We start from the raw sequence: 20,201 nt of genomic DNA on the forward strand, positions 1-20,201 counted from the left end.
GGTCCTCTCCCTGGTTTTGGATAATTTAAAGAACATTTGGATATAGCAAAGTAAGTTATTTAAAAAACGTGTAACTACCTTTGTTCAATCGGGATTTTCTGGATATTGTACAATCAAAACAATAAATTTAAAGCAACTTTCTAAGAACCTACAATTTAAAATTTGGGAGTTTATCCAATTAGCCCCATTGTTCTCATTATTTCCTAATAAATATCACAAGTTTCAAGTAATAAATCTATTATAAATTTCTGCTTTGGTCTGCTGTCTCCACTGAGGTTCTAGAAATGGCGATTCAGTGTGGAGCTGACACTCAGGTACGGAACTCTAACCTCCACTGGTCCTCCCCCACCAGTGGGTGTTGAGTGACCACCTGTCTACCTTTTGATTCCACAGGACCCTAAGCCTGCGATGCTGCACCCACAGCAGTGTCTGGACAAGCTCAGGGCATCAGTCTCTAGGAGCAGACGCTTAAGAGGTGCTTGAAAAGCACAAGGGATCACTTCACGTCTTTTCAAGATTTAAAACTGCAAATGTAGAAAGTATCTGAGTGCTCGTGTCACATACACACTGTGGGGGTGAGGGGTCGGGGGAGGACTGCTCTTATTTCTAAATAACCTGGAAGTAAAGCCCAAAAACGCAGGCATAAACACCTGTCTACTACGGCCAGACCTCTGGTTCTAGAAGAGGAGCAGCCATGCTTGTCCTGCTAGTTACCACGGTTGCAAAGCCCTGGGGCCGAGTTATGGTTGTTTGGGCTACATGGCTGGTCCCCGCAGCTCCTGACCTTGGGTGAGGAGTCTCTTGTCTTCAGTAGAATTTGGTAGTTCAGTGGTTTCCACAGAGAGTCGTCAGCCACAGCCACCGAGAACTGTGCAATGCATGGGATCAGGTGCTTCGTCACCCGCTCCTGGAACTTCTCTTCTCCACCAAGCCTGTTTTCCAGCTAGTGAGTGAGAAAAGGACTTTAAGCAACAGGTCTCATTTCTGTTTGAAAAAATACCCATGGTATAAATAATAACCTACTATCCTTCATGATACTAGCAGGCTCAAAAACCAGGTATTGTTCTAATACTGTCTCTAGAAATTCACCACCTTCTGGAGCTCACAGCCCCTAGCATCCCCCTCCCTCCAGCAGAGCAGGGCTGTTCTTCAGAGGGAGTCATGCCCTCAAACATTTTCAATGAAATCAGTTTTTAAAACTTAAAAACTTCACCATTAGCCCTTATATCTTTCATTTGAAAAATTGCAAAGTAAACACCCCTATGAAGATAACTTAAATCCACAAAAAATAAGAAAGCAATTTTGAAATTAAAATTTTGTAAGAAAGAAGAAAAAAAAAAACAAGAAAAATCCCAGCAAGCTCATTTCAGGTATAAAACCTGCGAAGACTGAGTGGTGCCGGCTCCCCCGTTTAACAAAAGGTGGTTTTCCTCAGTTACCTGATCCACCAGGGGCATCATTAAGGCTTCTGCTCTCTCTTTACTTAAAAAGTGCTGGGTGTCAAAGAGGAAGATTTTATGTAAACAGTTCAAGATGAACTGTAACAGCAGGCAGCACTTTTCAGGGTCATTTTCAGAGTCAAAAAACGCTTCATCTGTAAGATGGGGGAGAGTAAAAATGAAAAATAAATCTCACAATTTAATCTCCAACATTTAAATTCAAGTCACTATTAAAAGAACTACAATCAGAAGGGTATTTCCACAACAGTCTAGAAATCGAACTTAGGATGGAGGTGGAACACAAGTGGACGGCCTCTCGGGTGACTCCTTTCACAGTGAAGAGATTTGGTTGCTAAGAGACTCAGTTTGCAAGTTAAGTGACCAGTGTCAAAGAGCTGCTTTCCAGCATCAATAAAGCACCTTAGTGTTAATGTTTTAAAGGTACCTGCAATGACTCAGAGTGATGCCCACTTTAGTCTTTCTCCCAGTGAGTCAATTCACAACCCGTTTTTCATTACACTATAAAACAGGAGCTCGGGGCCTGACAACCGACTACAGAATGAAACACCCTCCTTAGACTTACTATACTTACTCTGCTTTGTGTAAGGCACACAGAGCAAGGTGTCAACAGAACTGGAGTTAGCTACCAACCTGTTTTGGAGATGTTCACCTGGTTCAAAGTGTCAGCAAAAGGCTTCACTAAGTGGCCAGCGAACAGAGTAAAAAGCCCCTTCAGTTTTTCGGCAATGCAATCTGCCAAGTTGTAAAATGTCAACAGTCTGTCCTTTGGGGCATCCTCTGTCTTAGCCCAATCAAACAGCTAGAAAGACGAAGAGGAGTTTATTCTACATGTCTCATTACTTCTACGAGTAGGAAGGAGATGGGGAGGGAGAGAGCTCACCTTGAAAAACAGGGGTCTGAATGTGACCTCAGAAAGTTTTACAACCATAGCTACTAGACAGTCAATGATATAATTTTCTGTTTTTCCAACTTCTTCCAGATCATTCTGAAAACAAAAGAACTGATTTATTAGGCAGAGTTCTGACATCCAGCTCTGTAAGTAGAACAGGTCACATAGCTGGTTCTTCTTGGCTCTTAGATGAGTTTAGGATTTGGGGAAGTGGCAATAAGCTGACCTCAGGGTGCTGTGCTCGGAAGTCCAGGGCCTCCAAGAAAAATGTGGTGAGTTGAGACTGATGGGAGGTGAGCTCTTCCTTCTTCATGACCCCAATGTGTGCTTGCAAGATGCTCATAAATGGACCCATGTAATTCTACCAATAACAGCAAAGAGAGGGGCCCGTTTTTAACATTCCACGATTTCATTAGTGAACATGGAAATTGCAGTACCTTCCCTCCCCAAAGACTAATCCCTGACATTCTCTTACCTCCCAGTGCTTCTGGATGTGCCTGTATGTACTGTTGATGGCTGGTAGCAAGACACGCGGTGACAGTGTGGTGGCTAGTGTCTTTTTGAGAGATGTGAGACGGACATTAGCCTGGGAGGCTGGACCCATTTCACCTGTGATTTTCTCCAAATGAATCACCTATAAAAATACAAAAACAGGGACAAGGGCTTCTGTGGCTATCGGTGATAACGTCTGCACATTCAAAGATGGCAATGCAGGAAGTCACCCAAATGCTCGTGGCTGAAGAACTTGGTACACATTGGCTCATAGAATTCCTTTCAGAGCCAACCCTGCTTGTCTGGAGATAAAAATGACAGATACTTCTTTCCCAACTGGGAGCCTGGGATGTGGGTAAATGGTGCGAGGACACAGAGCATTCAACTTGTGACATTCTGAGAAGACAGGAATTCAGCTGTCATGAGGACTGGAGTGCTTCCCTGCTGACATATCGGATGCAGAGGACCCTTTCTGTAAATTTCAAGCACTGGCTGTAGCACACATGGGTCACTTAAGTCATTTGCATAGAGGAAGTTACGGATCCTAACCTTATAAATGGGAAACGATCCATAAAACAGAACAGAACGAGGGACCATTCTCGGGCATTTTCAGTTGGAAATGTCACTTGCCCATTGTGTTTGCAAGTAGGCACTACACTGTGATACAGGAAACCCTCCAACATTAGAAACAGAGGGCACCCCAGTTTCTACAAGAAATCATAAAAGGCAGCTCTGCCAGCTCGATTCCAAAGGTCTCAAGGGAAAAAAGAGCAATAAAATACACTCTCAAAATCAAAAAGACCAGCCTCATGACAAAGCAATACCACATCAACGTTGGGATCAGGCGGGAGGGGAGAGAAAGGCACACACTAGGGAATAACAAGCACTTCTTTTCAGAAAGAACCTTCCTGCCAAACAGAAACTAAAGACATAAAGAATAAAACAAGTTTGCAATTTTCCCCTGAACCCAAAGAGCATGTTGTGGCCACAATGGCTCACCTGTGAGAGAACACCTTCTAGATAGGGGCTGATGAAGTGGGGCAGCGTCTCAACCACCTTCTGCAGGGCGGCCACGGCACTGAGCAGATAGACGTCGCCCGAGGCCAGCTCGCTGGTGTTTTTCATTGTTGTCAGCAATGAGGGCATCAGACTAGAAATAAAGATCCAGCTTTAGAGTAACTTTACGCAGAAACGGTAGAGAATGGAGTACAAGCCATTATGAAAAAATCCAACACTGGTGCCCACATGACACACTGTGCCTGTCAAGGCCTACAAAACTTCGTCTACAGTTTACGTGACAAAGAACACGAAATTTCCCAGTGCCAACAGCACCACACAGCGCTCAATTAAACATAATGTCTTTCAACTTAACACCTGCTGTGTGTCAGACTCTACGGAAGAAGCCAACATCCCATACTCTGCCTCTGGAAGCCCACAGGTGGGTGGTGTCTCAGTTTCACAGACAGTAAAGCTAAGTGACCTGCAAGGCTGCACAGCCCCAGAGTCAGGTATGGACTCTCCCCGAGTGGATGGCCCCTCTGAGGAGCCTCACCTGTGGCTTCCTAATTACAGCTTGTCAAAGATCAATTCTTTAAGCAAATCTAATTAAAAAAAAATCTTCACCTGAGGACATGCTTTTATTGATTTTAGAAAGGAAGGGAATGGGGTAGGGGAGGGGCACGGGATGGATCAAGAAACATCCACTGGTTGCCTCCTGTATGTGCCCAAACTGGGGATGGAACCTGCAACCTAGGTATGTGCCCTGACCAGGAACTGAACCCGAAACCTCTTAGTGTACAGGACGGCGCTTCTGACAGAGCCACCCGGCCAGGTTTTAGCAAATCTAGTTTGATGTAACTTCTACTTATAGGCAAAAAGGTGACTGAGGTATTATTTTCATTTTGTACCAGAAGCCCCATGTGATGTTCCTGCCCAGGTCTCCGAGTGTACCTGGGAATCTGGGGGATGGCCAGTGCTCCCAGGGTAGAGGCCACCTCCGCCGCACACAGCAGGGCACTGCCCCGGACATTCTTCTCGCACTCCTCCGGGGCGATCAGGGTCACGGCCATGCTCAGCACTGGCACAAAAGGCTCCGGGTTTTCTGCACCAAAGTTCTTGCACAGAAGCTTTAGGGTATACAGAGCTGTCTGCCTATTTATAGCTTGTTCTTCTGCCCCCTTCTTTTTACGCTGCACAATGGCCAAAAGGACTGGAACCAGTTTTAGGAAATGACAAACCTGAAGAGGACAGTCAAAATTCTCAAATAATTATAGCTGCAAGAGCTCCGCTAGTCCACCTTCCATGGTTACTGATGACACTGCCTGAAAGGAGGCCCCACCAAGAGGTCCTGACCACATGATCACACAAAATAACCTCCAACTACTTACTGGCACTGAGCCAATGCATGTGCTCCTGATCAGTCCTGATTCACACGACTGCCTACTGGTTTGCAGAAAGGGTGGATAACAATCATCCTAAAGCCAATGTGTGGTCCACATTAAGCAAGAATTCCAGTAGGTCTGAAATCCATTCTAAGAGCTCTTACAACATATACCTACACTCCTACTAGAATTAACATTCCATTTGAAAACACATCACAGCATTATGCTCATATAACAACCTACTTATCTAGACTGTACTGTGGAGACGTCAGGGAGTTTAATGCAGCTCCTTGACAGCACGGGGCAGGGGTGGGTCTGATGCAGTCTCCACTTACGGTTTTCTTCTTCCAGGAGGCTTTCTGCTGGAGCTTGTTGTTCAAAAGATCCATGGCTTTCCGGCGAACAGATGGCAGTGGGTTCCCCAGCAGCCCTCGAATCACAGGAATGAACGTTTCTGTGGGCAGCAAGGAATTGACCTGGAGAGCAGTTTACATTTAATGAAAAGCGAAATTAGAAAAAGGGAGATAAACGCAGATTCAGACAGACCTCTACTGCTTGCATCCCTTCCACGTGCCAGGCATCTTCAAACACATTTTCTTATTTAATTCTGACACTAACCTCTCAGGGAAGCATTCCTAATCACGTCTACTTAACAAAACAAAACAAAACAAAACAAAACAAAACAAAACAAAACAAAAACAACAGCAAAAAGAACTGATTTGAACTGATCACTGCCAGGCAGCCCAGCAACTCAGCCAGATTCGAGCAGTGGTCCTTCTGTCAAGGCCAGCGATGCTGCTGAGATCAGATGCCACCTGACAGGTGCTTTTCTTTCATTCCACATGAGCAAAGTGGAACATTAGATTAGCGTTTCATGAGTGAATATTGAAAGCATGGTATTTAGTAAGGCACATGTTCACAAAATCAAAAGGGAAACAATCGTCCTTCTGACAAAATTATTTCTAGTCAAGAGATTCTTTTCCAAGAAAAACCTGAACTACATAATATTAAGAGAAGCTATTGGTAAGTTTATTCTTAAAGTAAAACTATGTTTCATACTGACATAAAAACAGCAAGGATGCACAGAAACTGGGGAGAAAGGCAGACCCACCTTGTCTAGCATGTCGTAAGCTCTGCTAAGGAGCGCGCGCCAGAACTTCCCTGTCAGCCTGTCTGCATTTCTCTCCACGGACTGGGCGACAGCATTAATGTAGCCAAGGACACCTTCCAGCAGCCTAGGACACAGGAGGCGCATGAGAAATCTGTGTGCTACCCTTCCAGCTTTTTGATAAAGCTTGAAATCATTTCCAAATAAAAACTGAAAAAGGAAAAGTAACATACCTTTGCTCGAGGCCTTTTAAAACTTGAGGACCACCACTTTCAACTACCTAATTTTTAAAGAGGCGGCATTAGAACAGCATGGAAGCTGGTAATAAAAAAATCACTTGCAGTAGGCTATTGGGTTCATCTAAGACTATTCAATTCAAACTGCCCACGCAATGTTTTCTGACATTACAGCCTAATCCAGTTCAGACCACCCCACCATACAGTAAAAACTCTACTTCCTTTATTTTAATTACATTCCACAGATATTGGTAATAACTACAAAGACTCAGAAAAATACAGCAAACAATCAATACCCTACTAATTATGAAGTGCTGACCTTTCTTTAGCTCATATCTGATTTTAAGATGACCTATTATGGATACAGCTATGGTCCCCTATGGACTGCTCCCTAGCTCCACTCTCCCAAACCCACAAACTTGAATCTGTCAGCAGCACACTTTTCTGGTAATGTTGGATTTCTGAGATCTGTCTTGCTCACTAGTTTTAACTGCACACAGTATCCTCTGTAAATAAACAACTTATTTATTCGTTCAGCTCTGTTGGCAGACATGTAGTTCAGGACCATTTTTCCCCCTTTCACTAACAATGCTAAACAAGGCCATTTTTATGACTCCTTGAGCATCTCCACAAGTTTTTGCGGAGCATACACCTGAGAGAAGGAATTGAGCACCTTTCACTTGGCTGGCTGGGCCAAGGGATCCCATGACACACAATACCCGTCCCCATGGACAGAAAGGCCCGTGTCCCCACAGCCCTGCACTTCTTGCTATTAACAGCTTTTCACTTTCGCCGACCTGACAGACCTCACAGTGGCATCTGTCCAATGTGCACTTTCCTTCTCACCACAGAAGGGGTTTTTCATGCAGTTATTGGCCACATGTGAATCCTCCTCAGTAAATTCATATTCTTTGTCAGTTGTTCTAGTAGAAACTGATGTTTCTGGACTTACACACAACCACCTTCTCTTACTCTGTGGCTTTCATTTCTTTTTGTTGAATCAAAGTTTTTAAGAAATTCTTCTCCAGTCTTTGGTCACAATATTCCCCAATTTTCTTCTCAAAGTCCTAGCCCTGCCCAGTGTAGCTCAACTGGTAGGTGTGTTGTCCTGTGCACCGAAGAGGTCCCAGGTTTGATTCCCAGTCAGGGCACACGTGTAAGTTGCCAGCTGGATGCCCAGCCCTGGTTGGCGCATGTGCAGGAGGAAACCAATTCATGTTTTCTCTCTCCCCCCCTTCCCTTCTCTCTAAAAGTCAATGAAAATGTCCTTGAATGAGGATTTTTAAAAAAGTTTTAGATACTGCTTTTTGCACTGAAGTTTTTAATCATCTGAAACTGTTCTTTGTTTACAATGTGACACCCGTCTTTTTTTCCCACATGGAAAATAAACTGTGCCAGCTGTGGTTGTTGGAGGTCTCCCCCTCCCCCCTTTGTGATGCCACATAACACATTTCTTACATGCATACAGGTGTACCCAAGCTCATGTCCTTGTACCACCATCCTTGGTGAATCTGCCTCACCCTCCTGGGGACAGAGTTTATAATGACCCACCTGCGGACAGCATCTACACTAACCTGCCTGCGGGTAGCGTGTACACTGATCCCTATCAAGCAAGGTTGCTGAACTAGTACTAGTGCTATGAATTTTTTTATCTTTTGATTCTTACATTTGTTTTGCCAAATAGGAACAAAAGCAGAGAGCATCCTTGCTGCAGAATTTAATGGCACCCCGCTGATGTCCACCGTGAAGGGTGATGAACTGCAGGTTCTAACAGCTTTCTCGGGCCGAGCTCCCAGCCATTTTGCAATGCTAAGGGGATTATTTTTCTTTTCTTTCTTTTTTAAATATATCTTTATTGATTTCAGAGAGAGGAAAGGAGAGGGAGAGGGAGAGATAGAAACATCAATGATGAGAGAGTCATTTATCGGCTGCCTCCTGCACACGCCCGACTGGGGATTGAGCCCACAACCCGGACATGTGCCCTGACCAGGAATCGAACCCCAATCGCCTGGATCCTAGGTCGATGCTCAACCGCTGAGCCACGCCCGGCCGGGCGGATTATTTTTCTTAAATCACAAATAAGTACAGGATTCTGGACTGTTTCTCTGTGACTATTTCAGTGGTCACAGTTTCCCCTCCTGATCTGCTCAGTCATACAGCATGTTCTCTGTGGAGCTATCCTGTATCCCTGGTCGTGACTGCCCCCTCTCCTGTGATTTATTCCTCGTTTTGTTTCTGTCTCCTTCTCTTTCTCATTGTTTCAAGTTCAACACACAAACAGAAAGGTGCACAAATCCTACATGTAGAATTCAGTATTCAGGTAAAGCACAGCATGTCAGAGCCTCTGAATCCTTCCTCTACTTGACCTCCCTACGACCCTCTGCTCCTTCCAAACACAAACACTATCCTAACTTCTAAAACCACACATCTGCTTTGCTGTTTCTGAACTTCATACAACTGGTATCACAGGATGCACTATCTGCGCCTTTCTTTCCTTCAACACTGTTTATAAGGGTCGTCAGGTTCGCCCATGCCCCTTTATGATGTCACTTCATCACTCCATCACTCCACTGTTGATGGGCACACAGATGGTGTCAGTTCTGGGCTCCTATGAACATTCTTGGATCTAACATTCCTAGATGTCTTCTGGCACACACTTCTATGGGGTGCACGCTTCTATTGGGTGTCTGCTGCTTGAGGGTAGAATTACGGAGTCATAAGGTTTATGTAAGTACAACCTTAGTAGATTATGCCAAACAATTTTTTGTGGTGACGGTACCATTTTCTCCTCTATCTTTTAAGTCATGCCTCTTGTTCGCATGCAGTATTTGCCAAACTCTTTTTACTCGTTTAACACAGTTCCTTTAGAAAAAGCACAATCACTGTATCATAAACATATTTAAAGAGCACATCACCTTTCTGATAAAATGACTGGAAGCCAGGAGCTGAGACATAAAGGACACGGACAGAAACTTGAAGTGCCGCAGCTGCTTGCTAGTGTGGGTGTCCACATCAAAGACCTGCAGCATCTCCTGGGATTCACTCGCACTAGGTGCCGCTTTGGGAACAGATTCTGAAAAACAGCAACAAGCAAGTGGCCACACTCACCTTTGACCTTAGTACACATACAGATATAAGGAACACAGGAAATGGGATGCAATTTTCAGAGATTTGTTAAGCTATGAGACCCAGTTTTCCCCCTTCTAAATTAGTGAAAGGCGTGAATGTATTTGCCAAGGAAGGAACCAGCTGCCCTGAGAAGACTGTAAGACCAAAAGAAAAAAACAAAAACCGCCACATACAGGGCAGCTGAGACATTCAAATGGAAGCCATTCTACTGGGAAAGGAGACTTCACCTCACTTTTGAGGCCTCAGCGGCATTTACAGGGTGCCCACAACAGGTCAAAGTCTTTAACAGTCAATTCTAAAAAGTTGGAGAAGTCCTGAAACTTTGTAGAACACCATGTTCAAATGGATCTAATATCAAAGGGCTGGTGCAGTAGTTGGGGGTCCCGGATGAGTCACTTAAAACCCACTGTCCCAGAGGGACTCAAAATGAAGACTCTTCTAGCATGTCCCCACACACAACTCTCTAGGCACCTTCCACTCTGTCTGGGCCGACTCCAAGGTGAGGCAAGTCACAGCCTGGCCAAGCAGGGAAGACAGGGCCATGGCTGGCCACACTGGAATCAGTCTTGCAGAGTCCAAGGACCCGCCTTTCAAATGCACCTGTTCTGCTCTGAGAGGCAGAACTAAGACAGGCAGCACATCAAGCCAATGCCACTGGTGCTACACACAGTGGCATTTTCTCCAGGACTCCTACGCATGGCAGAATTTCAATGTTTAGTCACCACTGCTTTTCTTCTTGTAAAGGTCTTCACAGCCATTTTGATGGGAAGCCAAGATACAGCTAATAAGGCCCTGGTAACCTGCTGTTATGTTACCATAACTCACCCAGATACTGCAACACTCCCCAGCCAACACATTGGCACAGAGGCACAGACGACAATGTGTGAGGAATGACCAGGAGAAACCCCACTCACCTTTCTTTCCATGAAGATTTGAGAACGTACGCAATCATGTGCATGAGTGAGAAGTTACTCACTGTTAGCAGTCCTTCTAAAGGTGTTCTCTGGGTTCTAAAGATAACCTGCTCCAAGGGTCTCTGCCCTCCCCCCCCCGCCCCAAGCTTTCAGGTTCAACAGGAAGGACTCCTGACGCTTGCTCACACTCACCTTCCTTTTCCTCAGGCAGCTTCAGTAAGTACTGGAGGAGACTCATCAAGCTCTGTATCTGCTCCTGGACACTAAATTCACAACAGACTGAGATCCAAAATTCAGTGTCTGCTTCCAACATGGCATCCTGTATAGAGAAGAGACGTAGGTAATAAACTGAACCTGTCAAATTTATGTTAATGCAAATATGGGAAACGTCTTAAAAATATTCCTGAGCGCACAGTTGTTCCCACATATTGTTCCCACAGTCACATGTATCACCAGAGGAACGAGCCAGTGAGCGAGTGCCTTACATACCCGGCTGGCTTATGAGAACTACATGGGCATAATTCCAGGGTGACCTGCACCATGATTCCCGGCAGAACTGAGCCCTGCTTTACTAGAGCAGGTCCAGGTCTGTTGCCAGACCCTAGGTCTACATCATCTGAAAACAGTCCTGACTCCTAAGTGCTTCCTCGTCTATCCCAGCAGGGCTCCTCAAAATACTCACTTGTGTCTCACAGGCTTTACTGATCCCAACACTCCTCCTTTTCCCCAGGAAATGCCTTCAAAGCCACTTTCAAGAGACGCAGTTTAATTACTTCACTGCTCTACCCTGTTGGGCTTCAGAGCCGCCCAGCAGCGCACCAGACCTGCTTCTCAGAAAAGTCAAACAGCCCTCAGGAGATGTCTGTTGCTACCGTGGAATTCAGAACCATAGGCTCCGAAAAGGATTTTAAATAACAACAAAAGGCCTCTAAAAGCAGTTCTGTGCCAGCACTGTTTAAGTAACGGCATGAAGCATCACCAAAACCCATTTAAGATGGAAAATATCAAAAAAACCTGTGAAACACCGTTTCTTTCTTATACCCGCCCTGTGTTCTGACCTTTTCTCCGCAGGCAGCTGCCAGCACTGTTTTAGTGACATACTGTTCAAACAGCAGGACGAGGAGAACCCAGAGGAACCTTTCTGCGCCCAGCGTGTCCACGAGCTGAACAAGGACGGGCAGGCGCCGGTGCTCCGGGACATGTGGCAGTGCATCCACGAACACATTCATGATTTTCACTACGATCTCCTCCACATTCCTTGTGACGTCTGCAGAGTCTCCACCGTCAGACTGCAGAGGGGCAGGCAGGGGCAGCAAGTAGAACAAATAACCCCCCACAAAACTGGCTGTCAGTGGACAGGACAAGGCCTTCACGTGTACCCAAAGTGATCAAAAGAATTTTAATAATCAAAACCAATCAGTAAATATTCGATAAGCATAAGTTATGTCCCAGGCACTATTTGGCCCTGAGGGGAATACGATGTGTAGGATGTGAGCTCTGCCCCAAGAAGACTCATCAGAAATGAGACAGGTGTGAAGAGATAACAGGAGGCAGTAAATGGCAGACGCCAAGTGACAGGCACTGAGAGCAAGTCTGCGCTCAGGACGCCCGAGAAGCTGCCACAATCAAGCAGGATTTGTGCTATGCTCGAGAAGAATGGGTACAACTGAGGTGAAAGAGCAAAGAAAGGCCAAGAGCTCCCTCCCTATTGCTTTCAGAATAAAGTTCAAACCATTCTACTCTGCTATCGGAGCTCAAAATAAAACTGTTCAATGAACAAAAGAATAAATGAATAAACCGGTGCCCTGTACTTCTGTCTCGATTCCCTGCTCCCTCCCAAATCACCTCCATCACATTCACACCCTGCACCTTCCCAACGGCCTCTGCTCAGGCTACTGATGGCGCTGCCTCTTCACTGGGCAAATTCTTCCCTTCTTTCATTCCACTTTGCATCGTTTATGAAACTGTGCTCAGGCTAACCCACGTGACTTCCCTATGCTGGACTCTTCAGCACTTACCTATCTTATTGGTATATACAGTATCAGACAGTTATTGTTCTTTGTATATACACGTGTCCTGACTCGCCAATGTGTCAGAAACAGAGGATACCAATCTAATACTAAGATGAGAAGGAAATAGTGCTGAGTACGGTCATCCCTGGAATGGTCCAATCAGTAACGTAAGACCAACAACAGTGGAGGTAAACAGAAAACTCAAGTAGATGACCAACCTCTTTCATGTTTGAGGCCACTTTTAGTTTCAAATCGTCCATCCCTTACTGGCAGAGACTATGTCTCACTCCTCTCTGAGTACTTAGCTCTTAGAGAGTGCTTGGTAAATGTCTGCTGAATTGCAAATTAACTTTGCCATAGTAGCTCTAAAGCTTCCTATCTTCATGGACCTACACAAGAGTATTAGCAAACTGATGCAATGTCCTGAAATACACAGTAAATGTAAATTCACATTGTCAGGATAATGTCAAGGCACTTTTGTAGTTATATCCTTATAACACGCATATTTATTCACATTCTTGGAAAAGATACTATTTCCAAGAATCCTTCTTAGCCTCATCATTTAAAATTTAAATAAATACCAGAGCATTTCAGAAAGGCTGTTAAATGTCATTCATTTACTACTACTTGGACTTCATACCATGTAAAATTTTAAAAATTAAAAAGTAATACTAGCGATGGTCTAAGGACAGCTCACCTGAATAAGAGCTGGAATAACCATTTTCACTGTCTTGTTAATAACTTGAAAACTGTAAGTATCGTCTAGACGCATGACGCTGGCTCCCATAAATGTGAAAATAGACATAATATTGTGTAGAACTTTATCCTGAAAGAAAATACATCTTTCAACATTTTCTATTTTAAACACATCAAATATCAATGATTCATTATAACTCAGTTTAAAAATGGACAAAGGATTTGCAAAGACATTTCCCCAAAGATAAACAGTCAATAAGTACATGAAAAGATGCTCAACATCATTAGTCATTAGAGAAATGCAAAATCCACAAGATATCGCTTCGCACCCACTAGGATGACTGTATTAAGACAGCATAACAAGTAGCAGCCAGGGTGTGGAAAATCAGAGCCCTCATACACTGTTGGTGGGCGCCAAATGGTGCAGCTGCTTTGGAAAATAGTCTGGCAGTTTCTCAGAAAGTTAAAGTTAGCAGATGACCCAGCAACTCCACTCCAAAGAGAACTGAAAACATGTTCAAATAAAATATCATTTACAAATGTCCAAGGCAGCATAATTTTACCATAATAGCCCAAAAGTGGAAACTTAAATGCCCTTCAACTGATGAATATATAAATGAAATGTAGTATATACATAAATGAAATACTGTTTAGCCATAAAGAGAAAACACCAATTCAAGCTTCAACAGATGAACCTTGAAAACACTGTGCTAAGTGGAAGAAATCAGACACAAAAATGGCCACATACTATGATTCCATTTATAGACTGTGCCCAGAATAGGTAAATCCAGAGACAGAAAGTGGATTAGTGGTTGTGGTGAGAGGGGGGAGGCGGGGCAGGGGTGATGACAGAGAACAGGAGTGACTGCCAGTGGATGATGAAAATGCTCTGGAGTAATTATGATGGTTACGTAAGTTTGTGAAGAGAGTAAACCCACTGAACTGTACACTTTAAATGGGTGAATTTTATGCATCTAAACTATATTTCAATAAAAGCAAAGGAAAAATATCAATGATACTTAACCCTTTCTGGATTATCAACTCCCGAGAGCTATACACTTTATTCCAAGAAAAAAAAATCCCATACACAAAGATTATGCACATGGTTTTAGCAGATCAGGGAGAACCCTGGGTTAAGAACCTCTGACAGAAATCTCTAATATGAAAGTAGTGTCAATCTCCTCAAAAACCTTCAAGTGACATATTTCTGTAAAAGACATAATTTCTTTAGCTTAAGTTAGTTATAATCAAATTTATTTTCTTGGTTGAAAGCTGTTTGAGGACTGATGGGGATAGTAATTTTTTCCAAGTAACACGAATTCTACCACTTATCTGATAGCTACGTGTGCTAGGCACTGCAATGATGCTCACTAAATTATTCAGTCATGTCCTCACAATCACACTATGGAGAACGTTACTACTATCCCCACCTTACGAAGAGGAACTGAAGCTTAACAAAAATCTGTCTCAGCTAGTGAGAGGCAGGGCTGAGAGGCCTGCCAGCACTGTAAGATCCCAAGTCCACTGAGTTCAAACCCGTGAACACCGCACGTCCACGGAAGACAGAAATACTTGAAATATCTACTTAAGGCCACGTCATTAGTACTTACAGGAAATATTCCAGCCACAGTCCCCAGAAGTAAAAGAGCATGGTGATGGGTCTGAGGCATCTCGGACACGCGGATGCACTGGACGATCAATTCCACATTGAACTTCTCCTCATCAAGAACATCTGAGGTGTGAGTAGTAAACACTCTGTATGTAGTAGGCACCATCCTCCCTGGAGTGGACAACTCCCCCACTCACCCCTTCCAACAAAGCACACACATACCTTTTGGTATTTTGCCGCCATCTAGAGAGAGTTTTTGGCAGATGTTGAGCAAACAACTGAGAATTAACTGTTTGGTGTACTCCATGTTTCCCTGCTCCGGTGGCAAAGGCTCTAAACACCTGCAGGGCCCACAGGAGAAATGGCAGGTGTGAAAGCTGCAGGATGTCAGGAATGCACCAATGACCACTGTCCAGAACACGTTAAGTAAGGGATGACTAAACACTAACATTAAACATCAAGTCCATTCACAAGGTGAAGGTTTCTAATTCTAACTTCTTTCTCATACAGGCAGGTGGCGTATCAAATCACCTCTCCTCTACTGCACTTTCCATTGGTCTGTTTGGAATCTCAGGTGAAAGAACACGTCCACAAGTCAATGGCATACGCTGCGGCTATCTATGTAATAATTTATACCTAAAAATAGAGCGGGAGTTGCCCTGTATCTTTAAATACAAGTGATGCTGCCCTAGGGACATGGTACTGAGAGAAGGAAAGCAAGCTGTCAGGTGAGTGGTCACCTACTGCACAGCACAGGTGATGGTTAGTCTGGGGCACTGGCAATGGGTACCTAAAACCATTCTTTTAATCTTTCAACAACAGTTCTTAACTTGCTTTATTTTACAGACCAGTGAAGCAAGAAGAATGTTAAATAATTATAGATGAGTGAGAACCCCTCCTCTCCACCAAAGGTGGGGTCGTTACCTTGACAACAGGCTGAAGAGAGTTGGTATCAATATCTGAGGGTTTTTGAGTTTCTTTTTGTGTTGCAGTAATTCTAGGATGAGGGTTACTCTTTGCCAGTAAAAGCCTCCAACTTCCTGAACAGATTCTAGTTCTTGTGATTTTCTGGGAAACAGATATGACAAAAAGTTGGAAAAGCAAATACTATCAGTGCTAAGAATAAATACACCCAATCATGCCAAATTGACGGGTATGAAAAAATCGCAATGACTCCTTAACATTCAAGGCCCGAGAGCAGATGCTCTCCCTGCATCCACAGCTTACTTCTGCTGCATTTTTTGCCTTCTTGTTTGCTGAATTGTGCCCAAGGACTTAGTTTTATCTGGTGGCTCCAGTTCTATTCTGACTTGCTCAGCGTTAACCGAAATCTGAAACATGAAGAAAACACACTGATGACATAACTCATGGGATAAAATTAGAGCAGTGAACACTGATTAAAAGAGATGCAACGAAAATCTCTATGTTCACTTTTGTGTCTCCCTATGACTCTGGAACCCAGGCCAATCCCCAAAGGCAAACACCACTGACAACTTATGTATTCTTTTGAAAATTTCCTGTATACCGATAGCTGTATAAAGACTAAAAAAACAAAACAAACAGAAGCATATGATATACATTGTTTTGCACCTTGTTTCACCTCATTTATCTTAGAAATGTAAGTACCTATATGTTAAAGTCTGAGAACTGCTGGACCTGGACACTGGGACTTGACTGTGCTTTTGTTCTTTTGTGAATGTGTTTTCCAACACAACACAGAGCAACTAGGTGGCTATTCTGATGTAGGTTTCAGTGCACATACACCAATGAGAGGTTCTCAATGTCATTATAATGCACCATTAGACAACTACTGAAGTGAGGCAGAATCAGCTGTTATCAGCTAAACACCAGGCCACCAAGCATTCCTATCCCATGCACAAAATAGGCAGATCCCCACTAACATGAGTAAAATCCAACTCACACACCCACCTGGTTAAAACCATAACCATTTCACACACTAAAAACAACAGTGAAGACTTCCGATTCTGATTTAGCGCTTCTCCTTGACTGATTGCTCTGTGGTCTTATCAATGGTAACATTTGATTTTCTAAGAGCACTGTACAGTGAGGATGCTTACACAAGGTGTTACTTGGAAGAGAACAAACCTTAATAAATTATAAACTGTTTGCAACTTACCCCTTTGAAAACACTGCTAACAGTCTGAGCACAGTGTGTGTTTTTACAGTTCACCAATAGATCAAACAATGTGTGCAAAAGCTTCTGCTGCACCTTTTCATCTGATACAGCAGCAAAAAATGGCTTTGTAATCTAGAGGAGGCAAAAACAGGCCAGAGCTCAAACAAGCATGAATTCAAAGAACAATCTTTGTATCATTCTCTTACAATGTAAAACTGTTTCTAATTTTGTTGGTTAAAATGCAGTATTTTTAATGACCCACGTATATTCAGTTCTGCAAAATGGGTCAAACAAATCATACTCCTTTAAAACATGTCCAGCCCACTCCCTCTTCTCCAAGTAAAACATTATACATTTTTAAAAACTCAAATGTGCTTTAGTTCCTGAAAAAAGTCGCTGACCTTTTCGAGGGCTGTAATCTGAATGGTTGGCATCCCTGTGAAAAGTTCCTCTGTTGTGTGCACGGCTTTTATAAATAGATCTAAACTCTTTGGGTCCTTATGTAAAAGGGAAGCTGAATATTCATTGTATTTTCCCAGAGTGAGATGCAGAACGGTGGCCTCATCTTCCAGGACCGCTGAGGGCTCCTTCTGGATCTTTTCTAATAGCTGTTCGACCATAGGCAATAGCTGAGAAAGCACCATCTAAAGTTTGGAAAATTTATTAGAAAATAGTCTTTACACTGGTATATGTTTTTGTTTTAACACAGACCTCCAAAGATATCACATAGGAAGACTGGGAGCTTAGCCTGCAGGAAAAACCCCCCAATAATGACCTCCTGGATGTGGGATGACCATTAATCCAGTTAAGCACTCAGGTCCCTTCTGATAGTTTAGTCTATAATGGACAAAAGCCCTAAACCCTTCAGAGATGAGTGGAGAGATGTGTGAGTGGCCCAAGACTTTTTGAAAGCAGGAAACACATACTAAACTGAAGTTCTGGACTATAAACACAAATTTTAGCTTTCTTTAAAACTGCACACTTCCCTAAACGTTTACAACTTGGTATACTTAATATTAATTCAAATGATGAATGTAAAGTCTTTAATAATTAAACCAGGTGCCAGCAAAATATGGCTTGTGGGCCAGATATAGGGGCCACCTGTTTTTTAAATCTTGCTCAATGACACACAGCCAGGTCCACTGGTTTACATGCTGTCTCCACTGCTCCTGCCATAGGGGGCACAGCTGAGCAGCTGCAAGAGCTTAAAATATTTACTACTTTGTCCTTTACAGAATAAGACTGTCAATTCCTAGTTTAAACTAGAACAGGGATGACACAGAACTGATAAATGCCATCTGTGTGTTCCCACAAGGAAAATACAATCAAATGCTTTTCACCCCTTTCTACCCATTTTAGTAAATCTCCATGTGCAGTCAGAGACTGGTGATGCACACGAGCATTTGGACACCAGGACAAGGAAAGTTTCCTCTGCGACCAGCACTCTGTCACATCAACAAGGCTCTCATAACCTCTCTCTTTTGTACTACAGGTTTCCTTGACAACGTAATGCAAGCCATGGGGTACCCCCCAGAAAAGAGTACAACCGTGTACATTTGAAAAGTGAGGAAATGGTTCTGGAATGCTCAGTCTTATGTCCAAACTTATTACCTCATGGGAGGTTTTCACCAGAAGTACAGAGGCAACCCAGCAGTGTTTCCGCAGCACATCTTCAATGTTTTCCCTGTGTCATTTTAAAATCCATTTACAATCAAGTGAGTGATTAGACAGGGATAACACAACTTTAAAATGGAAAGAAACTCACCAATATTTGCTTTTTGTTTTCTATCTCTCTTTCTCCACTGCGATGCTTCCCCTCCCAAATTAGTACGGAAATTTTCACTCTGAGTGCCTGTGTGATGGCTTGGCCCCGCCTGCACAGGAGTGGTCACAGTGGCCCTCAGTGACACCAGGGGATGCAGTCCTCTGACACTGCACTCACCTCACTGTGGACTCCCTGAAGCACTTTCATCAGATCTTTTGCAACGTAAGATGGGCAACTTGATACACAATAAAGCAGGTTTTTCAAAGTTTCAGACAACTTCTGATGAGATTTCAGTTTCTTTTCTCTCTGTAGTTCATCAAACAAAGTAGCCAAATCCTAAGGTACCAAAAAGAAAATTGGATAAAAAAGAGTTAAGGAACTATAAAGGTTAAATGTCCTAATTATGGTGGGTCATTTTTCATTTCTTCTTGAAACCTTAATAGGAAAGGACATTGGTACCCTTTGGTCAGTTTATTCTCAAAAGCCAGACACTGGTCTTCTAGCAGCTATCTTTCAAAAACGGGGGAGAAAGATGTGGAAATACTGATATATCAGCTTCTAAATTCAGAGACTAAAAATCAAAATCCTTACAAAGCAAAAGTCAAGAACGGAGGAAACTGCTCATGTGCACACATGCAACTTCCTGTGCTGATGAATTACCTGAATGATGTAGGTGGCATCTGAGGTGATCTCCTCTGCCTTGGGAATCACGTGCTCTATCACCAGGTGGAACTGGGATGCCACTCCACTGAGGGCCTGCAGGCAATGAACAGCTGCCCTCCGTACTTCCTTTACAGGGCTGCCCAGATTAAGGAGTAGAGACGCCACCACTGAAACAAGAGGAAAAAAATTAATGATTTAAAAACTGAAAGTATAAAATTTAAATAGTATCCAAGGGTACATGACAAAAAGTTTTACTCCCAACTCAAACTCCCTCTCCGAAGACCATTCACTGTTTACTATTCTAGAAAACTATTAAGACATACATTGGTAAAGTTTTTCAAAGTACGCAAACGAGAGCACAGTATAGATGCACTGTTCTGCAGAAGCTGCTGTTGCACCTCAAAACATTCTGGAAGTGTTTTCCATGAACTAAAATAATTCTTTTTAAGTTGTACAGGTCTCCACTGAGTTTCCATCTTTTTAAATGAGTGCCTCACTGGAGAAAGTTTAGGTTGTTTCTAGACTTTCGGCATTAAAACTATTGTACACACCCCTGTATGCACTCCCCTGCACAAGTGTGTGGAGGAAATTACCCATTTGTGCATCACACTTTACAAAGACTTTGTCCTGAATTGATGGTTACTATGACTTTACTTTTCAATACAGAAATTTTAGTCAAATTTTTCTTCTAGTTTGTGTGTTGCGTAGAA

At 43.3% G+C, this 20,201-nt stretch overlaps 1 protein-coding gene across 1 annotated transcript in view; it reads right to left on the reverse strand.

Moving 5' to 3' along the window:
* Positions 1-20,201, reverse strand: part of HEATR1 (HEAT repeat containing 1) — a 46,007-nt gene that overhangs the window by 1,768 nt on the left and 24,038 nt on the right. The window contains exons 21-43 of the mRNA XM_081123782.1: positions 19,489-19,658; positions 19,006-19,164; positions 17,465-17,707; positions 17,064-17,195; positions 16,154-16,257; positions 15,851-15,994; positions 15,149-15,267; positions 14,928-15,049; positions 13,319-13,447; positions 11,668-11,898; positions 10,802-10,928; positions 9,482-9,639; positions 6,564-6,610; positions 6,334-6,457; positions 5,558-5,698; positions 4,792-5,078; positions 3,841-3,991; positions 2,825-2,983; positions 2,576-2,710; positions 2,341-2,445; positions 2,091-2,259; positions 1,440-1,594; positions 785-943 (exon numbers count right to left, since the gene is read on the reverse strand). Coding sequence (XP_080979908.1) covers positions 785-943; positions 1,440-1,594; positions 2,091-2,259; positions 2,341-2,445; positions 2,576-2,710; positions 2,825-2,983; positions 3,841-3,991; positions 4,792-5,078; positions 5,558-5,698; positions 6,334-6,457; positions 6,564-6,610; positions 9,482-9,639; positions 10,802-10,928; positions 11,668-11,898; positions 13,319-13,447; positions 14,928-15,049; positions 15,149-15,267; positions 15,851-15,994; positions 16,154-16,257; positions 17,064-17,195; positions 17,465-17,707; positions 19,006-19,164; positions 19,489-19,658 — 3,470 coding nt within the window. The remainder of the gene's footprint in view (positions 1-784; positions 944-1,439; positions 1,595-2,090; positions 2,260-2,340; positions 2,446-2,575; positions 2,711-2,824; positions 2,984-3,840; positions 3,992-4,791; positions 5,079-5,557; positions 5,699-6,333; positions 6,458-6,563; positions 6,611-9,481; positions 9,640-10,801; positions 10,929-11,667; positions 11,899-13,318; positions 13,448-14,927; positions 15,050-15,148; positions 15,268-15,850; positions 15,995-16,153; positions 16,258-17,063; positions 17,196-17,464; positions 17,708-19,005; positions 19,165-19,488; positions 19,659-20,201) is intronic.

Source organism: Miniopterus schreibersii (genome assembly GCF_964146895.1).
Source record: "Miniopterus schreibersii genome assembly, chromosome: 21".
Taxonomy (NCBI): domain Eukaryota; kingdom Metazoa; phylum Chordata; class Mammalia; order Chiroptera; family Miniopteridae; genus Miniopterus; species Miniopterus schreibersii.